Source organism: Hydra vulgaris, chromosome 01, assembly GCF_038396675.1.
Source record: "Hydra vulgaris chromosome 01, alternate assembly HydraT2T_AEP".
NCBI lineage: Eukaryota > Metazoa > Cnidaria > Hydrozoa > Anthoathecata > Hydridae > Hydra > Hydra vulgaris.
The window spans coordinates 12,285,001-12,302,430 of NC_088920.1; the positions used below are offsets into that span (position 1 = coordinate 12,285,001).

Here is a 17,430-nt window from a genome sequence, read left to right on the forward strand (position 1 = left end):
CTTTAGATTTGTTTTCAATAAATTTTTTTTTTTAAATAACTCAGTACATCACTTTTTTCAAAAACTTTTAAGATTTAAAAAAAAATTTTTACTGTTTTTTTTACTGCTACTGGTTTTTAGGCAAGTTTACTACGCCGTTGGTTCGATCATATATTGGAAATCAAGCCAAATATATTTGTTACATATAATGGTGATTTTTTTGATTGGTTAGTTATTATTTGAATAATTTGATTGGTTAGTTATTATTTGAATGATTTGATGTCAATGTTATTTTCAATACTATATCAAAAGAACAACTAATGACCTGTATGATATTGATTATTTTGTTGTTGATGACATTTTTTTCACATTAATAAAACTTTTTTAAACTTAAGAAAATTGATACTTGAAAATTTTTTAAAAAAGAAGTTGAAAAAAATTAAAACTTTTTGTTGTTGTTTATTTTTTTAAATAATATTATATGTAAATAGTAATTTATAACTAATAGTCATAATAAAATAATAATATTAAATAAAATAATTTGTTATTCTTGTAATTTTTATTATTAATTGCTGTTTAGGCCCTTTATTGATGCTCGTGCAAAGGTATATGAGATATCCATGATTGAAGAAATAGGTTTATTACTTGTTTTAGAATTTTATTTTTTTTCATTTAAAATTTTTTTAAATATTTTTCTTTTTGTTTAAAGTTAATGATAATTGTTTTTTTATTTTTTCAATGTTTTTAGGGTTTAGCCCTGATGCCCAAAAAGAATACAAATCCACTTATGGAATACACATGGATGCTTTTAGGTATAAAATCAGCTTTTTTAAAATTTTATACTCCTTTTAATTGTGTTTTCATTTTTCTCATTTTCATTTTCTATACTTATTAATTCTCTTCTAGTTTTAGAAAGTGAAAATTTTAGAAATTTTTAGAAAGAGAAAGAAATTTGATGATTTTTTTTTAAAACACGATATTTTGCTATAGTGTGGTGGACCCTCACATTCTATGGCACCCCTAATATTCACAATAAGATCTCATTTAATTTTTTGTGTACCTAGAACAGTCAAGATATTTTCTGTATCAAGACTGTAGTGATGTTATACCTACAATTTTTCTCTCTCCTTATGACAATGATGATATTTATCAATGTCCACAAATTCCATCCACAGATCTTTCTTTTCTTCCTAAAAAACCTGTTTAAACTTAATATAATGCTTATTATTAATGCTATATATTTGCTTATTTTGTTGGCAATAATTCATTCTTAAACATTTAACATATTATGCTATTGAAGCTTACATATCTTGCATACTTCCATATTTTTGTTATTGTAACAGTAAATAGATTACAGTCTTTTCAGGACTTTCACTTTTACTTTTAAATTTGAGCTTATGATCTTCAACTTATAAAAGTTTTATATTAAAAAAACTAGTTTTTCAATATTTACTGTTTATAAAAGTTTATATTTATAACTGTAAAGGTTTTCCAAAAAACAAAATATTGTCTAGGAAGGATTTTTTTTCCTACCAAAAATCAAAAATGTTGTATACAAATATTTTTTTGTATATGTAAATTTTACACTTTAATTGTTTAATATTTAGGTGGGTGCAGCGAGACAGTTATTTACCAGTGGGAAGCCAAAATTTAAAAGCTGTCACAAAGGTAATTTAAATTTTAAAAATGTTTTTAGGTAATATACATAAGTTTGAAAATCAATTTGTAAGCAATATATTTGCATAAGTAATAATATAATATAACAATTAGAGATTGCAATCCCGGGCATGAATTACGATCCCGGGATTTCGGGATTGAAGTAAATAAAATCTCGGGATCCCGGGATTTTATATGATGTGAGATATTTGCTAAAAAACAGAACTTAATACTGCATATATGAATATACTTTTTGATGTTATCAATTTTTTATTTAATTTCATTATGCCTTAATGACTTAAATTAATTTTCAATGGCGCCTTAAATTGTTTTAATTGTGTAACAGGCAGCAGGTGTATATAAAGATCTTAAAATAATGCAGAAATATATATACGGTACCTTCCATATTATGTTTTAAGATTACTGACTTTACAGAATAACCTTCATCAAATAATTGGATATGTAAATAACATTTGAACATTTAAAGTGTATTTGACAAAAGTAACTAAACAATCAAAATTTCAAAATAAATTTGTAAACATAAATTTTCTTAAATTTGGCTACCGATGTAGCTGCTGTAGCAACAAGCTACTTTGTAAAAAATAACATAATAAGTTGTTTGTTATTATTGAGAGACAAAAATTAAAGAAAATCTTTATTTTATATTTATAAATAAATGGTAGCTAAATAATAAATGTAAAACAAAAAAACAATTCATATTAAATGCATATTTTATTTACAAACTTTCTTTTTTTGTCTGAAAATATGCGCGGAGGAATAGTAGAGCATTTAAAGTTTGTTCATTTAGCCTACTCCTTATTTTACTTCCCAAATACCCAGCTGCAGAAAATGCCCGCTCAGGTTCGATGCTCGTCGGTGGAGTAGAAGTCTTGCCAACAAACTTAACGATTGTTTTTTATACAATAGTCAAACAAACCTGCCTTAATTTGTGTTTGTGAAACTTTTTTCAATGATAAACTCCCGAACTCCATGGTCTATTCAAAAATTTGTTCCATTTATCGTAAGGATAAAGCATAAACAGGATAAACCTGCAAAGCAGCATTATATAACTCGTTATAATTCAGTATAGTTACCAACTTTGAACATTTTGTTTTACAAAATAGTTTAAGTAGTTCAATCCTGCTATAATCCCGAAAATCCCGGGATTTTGTGTTTAGAATCCCGGGATTTTCGGGACCCAAAAACGTCCGATATCCCGGGATACGGGATCCCGGGATTGCAATCCCTAATAACAATATATATATATAATTGTAAGCAGTCCTCATCACTGTAAAACATTTACACCACACCCATGGTATTATCAGAGGTCTGGTGGGGGTCAAAGTGGGGGTTGCTTATGAAGTTAGGGGTTGCTTATGAAGCAAGCACACCACTTTTTTTATATATGCATGTTTACATATATAATGTATATATATAATTACACATATAATATCTATATATATAACTTTTACTTTATAAATCGTAATAAAATTTACTTTTTCTGCTTCCCTGATATTATGGTAACACTGTTAAAAATGTTATTCATTTTTTACACTGTGTACATTTTTTACATTTATAGAAAACCAACAACCATTTTGTCTAATTTTTTTTTACCTAATTTTTTAATCTAATTTTTGTTAATTATAATTGAAGACCTTGGAATGAAAACCTCAAATGTTACAAAAAAATTTTTTTTCAGGAGAGCATTTAAACTGAATATCATGGTTCCACTAATGTATATTATTATCTTTTGAATGTCAAATCATAGAACCACGTTTTGTGCACTGAATAAGTTTAACCAATGTTATTTATTAAATATGCATAAATAAATATCGATTAAAAAGTCAATGTGACATTTGATGTTTTTCCATCTTCATCTTTTCCAGTTTTTCATCTGGAGATTTTATCTGAAACAAATAAAAATAATTTTTATTAAAAATGATGAAGATTTGTATGCATTTTATAAGATGCATCAGAAATAATAATACTGACCTTATACTTGTAAGATGCTGAATGCATGTAAATATCATCATTAATAGGAATTACATCTTTTGTTTTTTTTCCTTGAACATCTTTTTATATTTATCACTTCAATGCAACCAGATAAATAAATATCTTGTTCATTTTTAGTTTCAATATTGTAAAACATATCAAATGTTAATGTTCTAATATTTCCAATCTTAAATCTGCATCCACTGTTTCAAAACAGTGTTTTTTTTTGCACCTTGATAAATTATGCAAATATACATAAATAAAAAGATTATAGTTTAACTTTTTATTTTAAATAAATGTCTCAAGTAAAGCTGGTTTAATAAAAGTTATTATTCAACAAAATAATCCCATCCAAAATAGCCCCATTAGCTTCCAAATAATGGGATGCTAATTGGGCATACTAAACACATAAGAATGGAGTTTATGTTATTAATAATTTATTGATGGTGATGATGATGATGCTGATGTATATCATCATCATCATTATCATCATCATCATCATCATCATCATCATCATCATCATCATCATCATCATCATCATCATCATCATCATCATCATCATCATCATCAATATACTATTATTAAACATGCATCATTCCGATGTGGATATGTGTTAAACATGCGTTACTCCTATGTGACTTAATTGGGCACATAAGCCTAAGCCAAACGCATAGCCTGTCATATGAATGATTTAAAAATGATGATAGATATATCTCTGTTATTAGTTAATAATGTTATAGTTTAATGCTTTATTTTATACTTGAAATCTTTGCCAACAGTTTAAGCAGGGGTCACACTTTCCTACATGAATAGCATGACCAGCTCCTTTTACTTTTGCAAGTTCTGTTTGCTGTGATTAATTTTCCTCTTCCTGGGTTTTCAGACACTTGTATTCTTGAACTTTCTATTATAAACCCTGCAAAAACTTATAAATAAACAGAGAATGACAGAAGAAACACCGTTCATAAATGTCAAACAATAAGTGATTATACCGCCATGCAATGGTAAAAATGCGGATATTTGTTTTTAAACAAACCCATAGTGACTATAAAAGCAGATTTTACCTTTTTTTTGACAGTCAATTTAAAGGACATTTTAAAAGAAATATTTAATAAGAGTCATTGCATGGACTTAAGCAACCAAAACATAAACCCAATTTGCATCAAAGTGGACATTTGAGGCTATCATTCCAAGGTCGATTTAATTATTTGTAAGTTTTTTTCCTATCTCTTGCTTTACTATCTATCATAACTTTTTGATATTGGGTAATATAAGGAATTGATGATTTGTTCATCAAGGTTCATTCCAAGGTCTTCGATTTAATTATTTGTAAGTTTTTTTCCTATCTCTTGCTTTACTATCTATCATAACTTTTTGATATTGGGTAATATAAGGAATTGATGATTTGTTCATCAAGGTTCATGTTTTGGAGTTATAAATATAGAAGAGGGTTGTAACCACAACTAAAAGTAGCCTCCATGACTGTAGTAGTCTTCATGGGAAGATGCATTAAAAAATAAATAAAAAATCCATAATAATTTTTGCTATGTGGTACCATGTTGTATTATTATAAAATTCTTGGCATTTTTTGACCAATTTGCCATTTGGGGTAACAAATATTTTTCAGAACTTCTTTATACTGGTCCTATCACATTTTGACAACCACTTTTTAGATGTCCTGTTTATTGCCCAAAAATGGCAGACCAGATCATTATTGAGCATCCAAGCATCCACCATGTTTTCTCATTGCAGCTAAGATAAAACTTTTTGTTTGGTCTGCGACTGATGAAAGCTATTTTATCCATCATTACTTGATAGGTTCAATTGTTTCAGAAGCAAATCTTGAACAATACTTATTTAAAATATTTATTTAAAATACTTAAATAAATTATGAATAAGAATGTGAATAATGGTTTAATGGTTATAAAATATAAATAATGGAATAAAATTACTTATAGATTCTTTTATTTTTTGCAGGCAAAGCTTCGTTATAATCCTGTTGAAGTTGATCCTGAGGATATGGTCAGAATGACAAGCGAGCAGCCCAAGGTATAATATATATATATATATATATATATATATATATATATATATATATATATATATATATATATATATATATATATATATATATATATATATATATATGTATATATATATATATGTATATATATATATATATATCTATATGTGTATATTATATATATATATATATATATATATATATATATATATATATATGCTTTTAATTATATATATATATGTATATATATATATATAATTTAAAGCATATATAAATTTTATTTGAATAAATTTTAATTCTCTTAAAACAGTATTAAATGCAAATTAATAAAAATCAAGATTTTCTCTAAAATTTATAATTAAAATAATATATATTTAAAGATTATTATTCCATCAAAATTTTCTTAAAATTTTACTTTTAATTTAACTTTATTTTGAAGGAAATTTTTATTAATTATTAAGGAAATGGCAAGTTATTCTGTTTCTGATGCAGTTGCCACTTATTATCTCTACATGCAATATGTTCATCCGTTCATATTTGCTTTGTGTACAATCATTCCGATGGAACCTGATGAGGTCATATAACTTAATTTGTTAAGGAATATAAATATTTATGTATTTTATAACATTTAATAACATGCAAATGTTTAATTATAGATACTTCGGAAGGGGTCTGGGACATTATGCGAAGCTTTGCTTATGGTAGAAGCATTTCATGCAAACATCATTTTTCCAAACAAACAAGAGCAGGTATATATATTTAATATAATATGAATTTTTAATATAAGTATAGAGAATATCTTCTACTTTTTATATTCTACTTTTCACAAGTATCTTCTCTTTATTTTTTCAGTATGCTTTTTTTATCAAATAATTTTTTTAGGTTCATACTAAATTTTATGAAGGTCATCTGCTTGAAACTGAGACATATGTAGGTGGACATGTTGAAGCATTAGAAAGTGGTGTTTTTAGAAGTGACATTCCTTGTAAATTTCGGATGGTATATTTTTAAATTTGTTTTTTATTCTTATTTTTAAGTTTTTAGTTTTTAAGTTTTTAAATTGAAATCAAATTAAAATCAACAATAAACAATTTAGCTCAGAATCAACAACTATTTCAAATAAACTCAGACACAGTAACTATTTCAAATTAACTGGAACATAGTAACTGTTTCAAATAAACTCGGACACAGTAACTTTTTCAAATTAACTCAGACACAGTAATTGTTTCAAATTAACTTGGACACGGTAACTTTTTTAAATTAACTCAGACATAGTAACAGTTTCAAATTAACTCGGACATAGTGGTAGTATCAAATTAACTCGGACATAGTACCAGTTTCATATAAGCGCAGACACAGTAACTGTTATAAATTAACTTGGACATAGTAACTAGTTTAAATTTACACTGGCATAATAAATATGTAATAAAATTATTTTCATAATTATTCTTTATATATTCATATTTTTTTTTAATTTTATTTTACATTCTTTATAAGTATATGTTTATTTAGGTACCAGAAGCATTTCAAGGTCTTATTGATAATTGTTATGAAACACTTAAAACAACCATTGAAAATGAACATGGTGTACCAATTGATTATGTAACAAACATTGATGAGGTAGAAAAAAGTTATTTGGTTGCTATTGGTTACTTAATTTACTGTAAGATATTAAAACTACAATTTTTATAGCTTTGCAAAGAACTCTGTGATCAACTTGCTACATTGAGAGATACCCCAAATCGACTTGAGAAGCCATTAATCTATCATCTTGATGTAGCAGCTATGTATCCTAATATAATTTTAACAAATAGATTGCAGGTTCTTTGAAATTTTTTAAATTAGTTTGTTGTATTAATACTTCACCTAGTGTCTGGAACTGGTGTAACTGAGGATCTCAGTAACTATTTTCATTCTGACATCAATACTTATATAATATTCAATTTTTTTTTTTTTTGGTTTTAGGAATTTTTATGTTTTATTTGTTTTAATTTTAGCCTTCTGCTCTAGTTGATGAAGTTATATGTGCATCATGTGATTTTAACAGACCTGGTGCACGTTGTCAACGTAAAATGACTTGGATGTGGAGAGGAGATTTCAGTTAGAGTTTAAAAATATTTTTTTTTAATTTGATAGAAAGTTTAAAAAGTTATTATTTTTTAATATAAAGCAATTTTTTAAATTTATTGTAAAGAAAGTAACATTTTAAAACAAAAATTTATAAGCAGCATTTTTCAAGACACTTATTAACAGCATCTTCTTCAAAAAGGTTGTTATTCATGAAATCTCTATGAAATTACTCTTCTTTTGAGACTCAACTTGATATACTTTGAGAGAAAAATATTTTTATTATTATATGGCTACTTTTATTTACTAAAAGTATTTTTATTAATATATCTACTAAAAATATTTTTATTAATAATATATATATATATATATATATATATATATATATATATATATATATATATATATATATATATATATATATATATATATATATATATATAATGGGTTAAAGGGAGAGAAACTGAAAACTAAAGTTGCCTGAAATATATGCTGTTGAAGAAATGTATGCTTTTTTACTATTTATTAGATTTACATAAAAAAAATTTAATATTTCCATTAAAATAATTTAGTTTACCTTTATCTATGTAACCCCCTTTGCGGCAATAACGGCTTTACATATTCTTGGCATTCTGCATAGCAGTTTTTTCAATTTTTTGAAGTCAATTTTATGCCACTCAATATTAAGTTTTTTCCGCATATCTTTTGCACCGTTAGGCATAAATTTTTTGATATTTCCTTATTCATCCCTTAAAAGTTCGATAAGAAAGAAATCTGGTGATTGGGGAGGCCAACTCATTCTTTTTAATATTTGATCATTTTCTAACTTGCTAAAATAGTTTTTACAAAGTTTTGAAGAATGCTTTGGATTGTTATCTTCTTGAAAAATGAGTGGCTCCCAAAAAATCCTTCCCAAAGGTGTGGCATGACTTTTTAAAATGTCAAAATACGCTTCTTTTGTCATTATTTCCACTATTTTTACAATGTCTGTGGTATTACCACCAAAGCAGCCCCAAATCACAACACTACCACCACCATGTTTCACAGTAGGTATTACACACTGTTTTTTCTCACCAACTTTTCTTTGGACAAACAATCTTTACTAGGAACCGAAGATTTAAAACTTTGACTCGTTGGACCAACGAGTCGAAGTTTCAAGTCAAAGTCATCAATTGTCCGTTTTTTGTGTAGTTTTGTCCGTTTTAGTCTCTTTTTTATTTTGCAGCCATTTTGCCACCAAGTCCTGCTTCCATCAATTGTCTCTTCACCGCTGCCACAGATACCAGAGTTTCTTGAGAGCTATTCAATGGGTTCAACAGTTGATAATCTTTTATTTTTACTAGTGATTTTAATTCTTCTTTCTTTGACACCAGACATAATTCGATGGCGTCCCAATCGTTTTCAATTGACCACACTTCTAGTTTCTTCTTCCTTTTTTATAATAATCCAAACTGTTGAAATTTGGAATTTTAAGTGAAAATTCGAAATTTCGAATATTTGCCTAAAATTCTATTTGACACAGAATATTTTTCTTGCCACAATGTGAATATTGCAGATCGTTTTTCAATAGACAATTTATTTTTATATTATTGCCTTAAAATTATCAAAAGTTTTTAAACTTAAAAATATTTAAAAATTTTTATAGATAGATAAATTTATATTTAATCTCAATGTTTTTAATTAGGTCCAGCAAATTATGGAGAATATCAAAATATAAAACAACAGCTTGAAGTTGAAAAGCATCCCGGGAGATTTCCTAATGAGCCAACACGTTCTTTTCATAAACTTTCGCCGTTTGAGCAAGCAGTCTTAGAAAAAAAAAGGTTGTCAGGTAGGTAGATTAGTTAAATTTATAATTACAGTTTATAAATTTTTTTGCGAACATTTTAAATCATCTCTTTAACTCAAATTTACATGTACGCAGAACATATAAATTTTATCTTAAAAATTGTTTAATGAACAAGAATGACTGTCATGTGTTATTTTAGAGTAGCTATTTTTTTAATTAAGCCTACTCCCACAAAGCATATAAAAAAGTAAAGATAACTAAAAGCGAGGTAAGAGAGTCAACAATATGCCAACGAGAAAATGCATTTTACATTGATACTGTTCGAGCCTTTCGTGATCGGAGATACGAGTTTAAAGATTTACTAAAGGTTATTCTTGGTTTTTTTTTTAAGTTAGATTTTTAAATATTCTTCTTTTTTTCTTATTTTAATTATGATGCTTTCCTAGGTTTGGAAAAATAAAGTTTCAACTGCTAAAGATAAAGGTGACCCAGCAGAAATAAAATAGTAGGTTATTAGTTGTAAATAGTAGGTTATTAGTTGTATTAGGTTTTTTTGTTATAGAAAAGTTAAAAATAAAAGAAAGTTATGCAACTCAATGATGTCAGTCTATTGTATAATAGACAATATCGTATAATAGACTTTTTCTGTATATATTTTGTTGTACAAATTTTCCCTAAATCATAAAAATTTTAAAATTTATAAAATTTAATTAGTTTGTTTTTTTAAATTCACACTGGCACTGTTTGTGATTTTAAAACTTTGTCATACATTTAAGACAAAGTTTTAAAATCACAAACAACCAAACACATAAGATGGTTAAAATAATGCAAAACAAAAATTTAATCACTCAAAGAGTGAAGAAAGCTTCATTATATTTGGCTGCTTTTTGAACTTTTATGTGCAGTAATTGGATATTATTTGTTATTATTATATATTATTGGATAGTATTTAATATTATCAATCCAAACTCTAATATAAGTTTAAATAATACAAATTTTAAGTTTATTTATTTAAAAAAAAAAAAATCCAGTAAAATTTTTTATTAGTTATTATAAATATTAAACCTTAAAATAAAATTAACTGAATATTTTTTTTGTTTTGCACAAGAAAAAAAAGCAGTTAAAATAAAACTACTCACCACTTCTATTTATAAGTTATGACACAACATATTTATAAGTTATGACACAACATATTTATAAGTTATGACACAACATATTCTATTTATAAGTTATGACACAACAGTTATTAAAATATGGTAGATATTCTTTTATAACTCGTGCTTAGAAATTATTTAGTTCAGTTTAATACTAAACATGTAATACTGAGTTTTGTCACTATGGTTGTCAATATGTTTTCAGAACGAATTTTCAGACAAAAAAAAAATGTAGTTCACAGTGCATCATTTTTTATTCTAGAGTTTCTACATGAAAATGTGTGCACCTTGGAAGTTTAAACTAAACTAAAATTTAAAAAAACTAAAAGATTTAATATTAATTAAAAGATTTTTTTTAGCGCTTCTGGAATGGAGGTTTTGTACGATTCTCTTCAGCTTGCGCACAAGTGTATCCTTAACTCATTTTATGGTTATGTTATGAGAAAAGGGTTTGTTTTATTTCATTGTTGTTTTTTGTTATTATAATTAGGTATTTGTTGTTGAAATATAAATATAAAAATAAAGTTTATCAGGTTGTCAATAAATTCTAACCTATGAGTCAAGTTTTCAAGTCAAGTCTATTTTAAGTGAATTTTTAGTAACTTTTAGAAAGTTTTAATTTCCTCAATTTTTTAAAAATATTTTGATCATTTGAATTGTGTGTGTGTGCGTGTGTGTGTGTGGTTATTAAGGTGATCCCAGAAGTCTTTACAGTCTTATCACAGAGCGCCGCAGAAGAGCATTTAACTAGTAAGTTCACATCACCTTTCTCACCAATGTCACTTATTGGACTAGAGTCAGTGTCAAACCTCTGACCTCTTGTTTCTGAACCAGAATTTTAACCACTGTGCCATGGCACATGTTTTTTTCTGCTTTGGTGCATTTGATTTGAATATTTGGTTACTGATAATGATTTTATTACACAAAATAAACATCAGTTTTTGTGTACTGTTAAAAACTAGAATGGCCAAGAGTAGATAACTCCCAATATTTTACAATGAATATATTTTTTTACATATATGGGGAGGCGATAGAGGAGGGTAGGAAAGAAGCAGCAACAACTTTGGTTTCATATTTTTGGCAATCGTTTTATATTTTTGGCACTTAGGTGCATTTATTAGAAAAATGTCAAAGTAAATTTTACAGTTACAAGAGCATAGTTATTTAGTTATAAGTGGTTACCACTATATATATATCTATATATATGCGTGTGTGTGTATATATGTATATATATATATATATATATATATATATATATATATATATAGATATATATATTCACATATATATTTACTACCAAGGCCTGTTCTAGGAAAAAAATTTGGGTGGCTGTACCCCCTTGTTCCGTCAAATTTTATCGGAAAGTATGCAGTTTTTTTGCAAAAAAGTTTATTTTTTTAAATCTATGTCATTATAGATCACGTTGGTTTTCTATGGAGATGGCTGGAATTGTTTGTTACACTGGTGCTCATATCATTACTGCAGCAAGAGAACTTGTTGAACAAATAGGGTATTAACTTGTTATTATTAGCTTTCCATGATGTTTTATTTAAATATCATTTATTTATTATTTATAGTTATTATTTATCATTTTCAATAGTTACAGTTAGAGTTATATATATATATATATATATATTTATTTAAATTTGTTCCTTAAAATTAGTTTCAATGTTTCTTTATATAATTAAGCAAATTTTTAAAATAATGTAATATGTTAAGTATATAATATATACTTTACATATTATGTAAAAAATATAATTACGCCCTATTTGTTTAAAATAATGTCCTAATTATACCTTAACATGAAAATAAAAATATAACCTTATATATAAAATGAATTCTAGTTTTAGTGTTTCTATATTTCTCATTTTGAGCTGGATGGGAATGGGGATATCTTATACTACTGATTTAGGTGAGCAGTGTGACGCCATACTGAAATAGCCTGCTGCTGGGGGCATCAGTACATACATTGACTGACAAATAGCCTGACTCGCAGCAGAGTGCTGCTACATCGACTGAGGGTTTGGCATGGGGCAGCAATCTTTTCATTTATTATTCTTCGTTTTTTCTCCTTCTTCTAAAAAAGCTGTATTGATTTCCCTAAGCAAAAAAAGTGAGCGAATGCTTACATAAATATGCTATATATATATAAATATATATATATATATATATATTTATATATATATATATATATATATATATATATATATATATATATATATAGATATATATATATATATATATATATATATATATATATATATATATATATATATATATATATATATATATATATGTAGTAGGAAATAAAAGTGATTTCACAACTTTAAGTTTCATGCTATTGCAATCATCAGGTGAAATACAAATATATTTTTTCTTTGAAAAAATTATATTTAATTGGAACTAGTTATATAAAACTATACAGAAAAAAACTATTACATGCGTATCTAATCTATCTAAGTGTATCTTATCTTCAGGTTTATGGTTGCTTAAAAGATATTTATTTTTGTGATGACATTTGGAAATTCACTTTTTTTCAAGTTTCATTCAAGTTTTTTTTATTAAGTAGCTCTTCCGCATTTTTATAAAGTAAAATTATTAGTTTTTCATATAAACAAAGTAAACATTTTTTTGTTGTGTTGTTGTAAGCCTGAGCTTTTTTTAGGATAGACCAAGTTAATTCAGGTGTTTCTTTGAGTTTTTTCCTTGTTTCCTATATATATTTTGAGAGAGTGGTTTTGAGAAAGTTTTTTATTTGTAAATGATTGCTTGTGGTTTGCATATCTCTTTTCACTTGACCTCTGATAAGCAAATGTATGCTTTGCTAGATGTGTTTGGGGAACATGTTATGCATTTGTAAATTATGTTTGTCTCTCTGCAATATTTATTCAGCAGGCAGACATCTTTTTGTTTGCAATTACAAGGGAAATTTTCTGATAAAAAATATTTTACTCATCAAAAACAGAATATGAAGACCCACTAAAAAAAACAAAACAGATCTCTCTCTTTCTCTTTCTCTCTCTCTCTCTCTCTCTCTCTCTCTCTCTCTCTCTCTCTCTCTCTCTCTATATATATATATATATATATATATATATATATATATATATATATATATATATATATATATATATATATATATATATAAATATAAATATATATATATATATATATATATATATATATATATATATATAAGTATATAAGTATATATTTATGTATATATATACACACGTGCATATATATATATATATATATATATATATTTATGTATATATATACACACGCACATATATATATATACACACACACACACACACACATATATATATATGTATATATATATATATATATATATATATATATATGCAGTTCCATTTTCAACTTACGTTACATGCGCAACAACTTTATCAAATATTTGTCTATTTAAACTGTAAATTAAGCTTTTAGCCATTTTGTATAGAAGCTATTAGTCTAAAGAATAAAATAAGCTAAAAAGTTTTGTGTCAGGTCAAAAGAGGTAAACTTGTTACTGAAAACGCCACTTAACTTATGTTACATGGAAAACAAGGTAAAAAAATTGCTTCAAAAAACTTTATTAAGTCATTTAAATAAAAAAATCTTTGGATTGTCAAAGTTTTTACTTTCACACTTCTAACGTTTATGTGTATTGCCTTATTTTCATTATGTTGAGTTCTTAAAATGCTGCAAAGTATTTACATTTAAATCTTTTAAAACATTTTTGACATAAAAACTGCTATCACAGTTTAGGAGGGAGAGGGGTTCAAGTATATGTGATCGTTTGTGACAGGAGGAAAGGTGTTAAGAATTAACAAATATAGTGTGACATGCTTTATGGACCCCCTCAATTGCATTTACAAATGGTTTTTTTACTAAAACAAAAATAGAAAAGGTTCTAATTGATTTTTTTTATATAAGAAGAATAGTAAATAATTTTTTTTATGTCTAAATAAAAATATTTATATAGTTCTTATTTTTATTTATTTATGTATATTTATTATTATGTATATTTTTTATTATTATTATATTTTTTATTTTTTGTATGTTTATTTCAACAGAAATAAGAATACATAAACAAATAAAAAAACAATAATATAAATAGTTAACATTAAAAAAAAAAAAAGATTTTTATTCTAAATTCTTCTGATATAAAAAGTTTCAGTTAAAACCTTGTCAAACCAACATGACAAAATAAGAATTACTTAATAACATAATTCATTTTGTAAACAAAAACTTAACGAAAAAGCGCCAGAACTTTAGTAAATGCAAGTAGTTTTAACTTCCATTACACAAATTTAAAATAAAAATGTCCTTTCACTAAGCATTGTTATTCAAAACTTTAAATGTAAAAACGCAACATTTAATATTCTTTCCTATATATTATTAAATGCCTTAAGTTTTTAAACTAAATTTTAGAAAAAACAAAACTTTATCATTTGTTTTCATGTAACTTACATGAAATGTACGTTACATGAAAATCGTAATAGTTCTTTTGTTATTTTTTTGAAATATATTTTATAATGTATAAAATCTGACCAACAACAATTTGAACATGTTCGCTCCATTTTCATGCTAAATTAATTCCAGTTATGCAACATTCATGGTTTATGCAACATTCATGATTAAAATAACATTTTACAATGATACTTTTTTAGTGCTCAATGTTCTTAAAAGAACAGAGCAATTTAATGTAAAAATGATACTATAAAAATAAATGAGCTCAAATAATTGTTACTTTAAATCCCCCTTTTGAAATTTTTTTTTTTTAAGGCGTAAGTAATCATTTCTAAAGAATTCTTTTTATAATAGTGTCAGCAAATTCCACAAATGTGTGAAATCTTACAGTAGTTAAGACAGTGATTTCCTGTAATTTAATTTTTGGTATAAATTGAAGTTTTATTAATTCGATCATTAATTTCTGATGAGTCTTTATTGATGAAACAGATAGTTAAATAAAAAAAAATTTTGTTAAGTGATTTTCTACTAATTTATATATATATATATATATATATATATATATATATATATATATATATATATATATATATATATATATATATATATTTGTATGTATATATGTGTATGTGTGTATTTAGTTAAGTGATTTTGTACTAATTTATATATATATATATATATATATATATATATATATATATATATATATATATATATATATATATTTGTATGTATATATGTGTATGTGTGTATTTAGTTAAGTGATTTTCTACTAATTTATATATATATATATATATATATATATATATATATATATATATATATATATATATATATATATATATATATATATTTGTATGTATATATGTGTATGTGTGTATTTAGGTATCTGTATGTATGTGGATACATAAACATATTTATATGTATGTGTTTGTAAATTGTTATGCGTGTGTGTATGTATATATGCATGTATGTATGCATGTATGTATGTATGTATGTATGTATGTATGTATGTATGTATGTATGTATGTATGTATGTATGTATGTATGTATGTATGTATGGATGTATGTATGTATGTATGTATATATGCATGTATGTTTGTATGTATGTATATATGTATGTATGTTTGTATATGTTTTGTTCCAGAATATATGTTAATACTAAAGTTAAGTTTATAATGAAATTAATACACAGTAAAGTTACAGGTCAATTATTTTACACGGTAATTGTGTAAAGTTACAGGGCAATTATATTTATGTTGGTCTTAGGTTTATTAGTCCAAGAATTTTAAAATTAAATTAAAAAAAAAAAATTATTCATATTGATAATTTGCTATTAAACAATAATTATTTGACTTGATAGTTTGACTTCAACAAAGTCAGGACAGTCAACAAACCAGTACTTTATCCTTAAACAATTCAAATAATAAAAATAAGAATTAAGGGCTTTGGTACTCTTGTGGTGTCAAAGTGCTCAAAATAAATTGCTAGCCGATTAAAAGTTTAATCAATAAAACAGAATTGAACAATATAATAAAATGGTGGACGAGGTTAAAATACAAAATAAAAAAATTAGAAAGTTAAATAATTCAAATCAAACTGAAAATAAACTAAAATCAAAAACAAATAAAAAAAGATATCATTAGAATTAAACATGAATTTTTCCTTCACATGTGAGTAGTTTATGCAATAATTAAAATTTTAGATAAAAATTTTTGTGTATGGATAGTTATGCAACTCTTTTTCAAAATTTTAGGTCTTCATATAATATTGAGTTTTATTATTTTTTATCTTAAAAAGCTTTTTCTGAAAATTTGCATTTTAGTCGTCCTTTAGAGCTAGATACTGATGGAATTTGGTGCATTTTACCAGCGAGTTTTCCAGAAAACTTTCAAGTAAGATTTTTTTTTATAATGCATAACTTAATACAATGACCTATATATATAGGCTATGGCAGGAATGGCGAGCTATAGCTCATGCCTGCCTTCATGCCTGTGTATGCCAGTTTACATTGGTAAAATAAATATTTAACTATTTTTTAAAATTATTTTAAATGCAGTTATTTATTGTTATTTTTTTAATATTTTTTTGTTTTATATTTTAGGTTAAAACAACACATCCTAAGAAACCAAAAATAACAATATCTTATCCTGGTGCCATGTTAAATTATATTGTTCAGGTTGCAAATTTTTTTGTGTACTGTTTTTATGTAATTCGGGTTAAATTAATGTAATGATGCATTTGTTTTAATTAGTTTGATTATATAATTTTTTTATTTTTTCATGCGATGCTACTTT

At 25.3% G+C, this 17,430-nt stretch overlaps 1 protein-coding gene across 1 annotated transcript in view; it reads left to right on the top strand.

Annotated features, from left to right (window-relative positions):
- LOC100207477 (DNA polymerase epsilon catalytic subunit A) overlaps positions 1-17,430 on the top strand; it is a 79,284-nt gene that overhangs the window by 17,487 nt on the left and 44,367 nt on the right. Inside the window, exons 10-27 of the mRNA XM_065787417.1 lie at positions 121-206; positions 560-615; positions 728-791; positions 1,587-1,647; positions 5,605-5,676; positions 6,112-6,225; positions 6,307-6,399; positions 6,533-6,649; positions 7,163-7,270; positions 7,343-7,471; positions 7,648-7,750; positions 9,402-9,548; positions 9,728-9,873; positions 9,953-10,011; positions 11,020-11,109; positions 12,078-12,170; positions 16,959-17,028; positions 17,238-17,312. Of these exons, the coding sequence (XP_065643489.1) occupies positions 121-206; positions 560-615; positions 728-791; positions 1,587-1,647; positions 5,605-5,676; positions 6,112-6,225; positions 6,307-6,399; positions 6,533-6,649; positions 7,163-7,270; positions 7,343-7,471; positions 7,648-7,750; positions 9,402-9,548; positions 9,728-9,873; positions 9,953-10,011; positions 11,020-11,109; positions 12,078-12,170; positions 16,959-17,028; positions 17,238-17,312 (1,683 nt within the window). The remainder of the gene's footprint in view (positions 1-120; positions 207-559; positions 616-727; positions 792-1,586; positions 1,648-5,604; positions 5,677-6,111; positions 6,226-6,306; positions 6,400-6,532; positions 6,650-7,162; positions 7,271-7,342; positions 7,472-7,647; positions 7,751-9,401; positions 9,549-9,727; positions 9,874-9,952; positions 10,012-11,019; positions 11,110-12,077; positions 12,171-16,958; positions 17,029-17,237; positions 17,313-17,430) is intronic.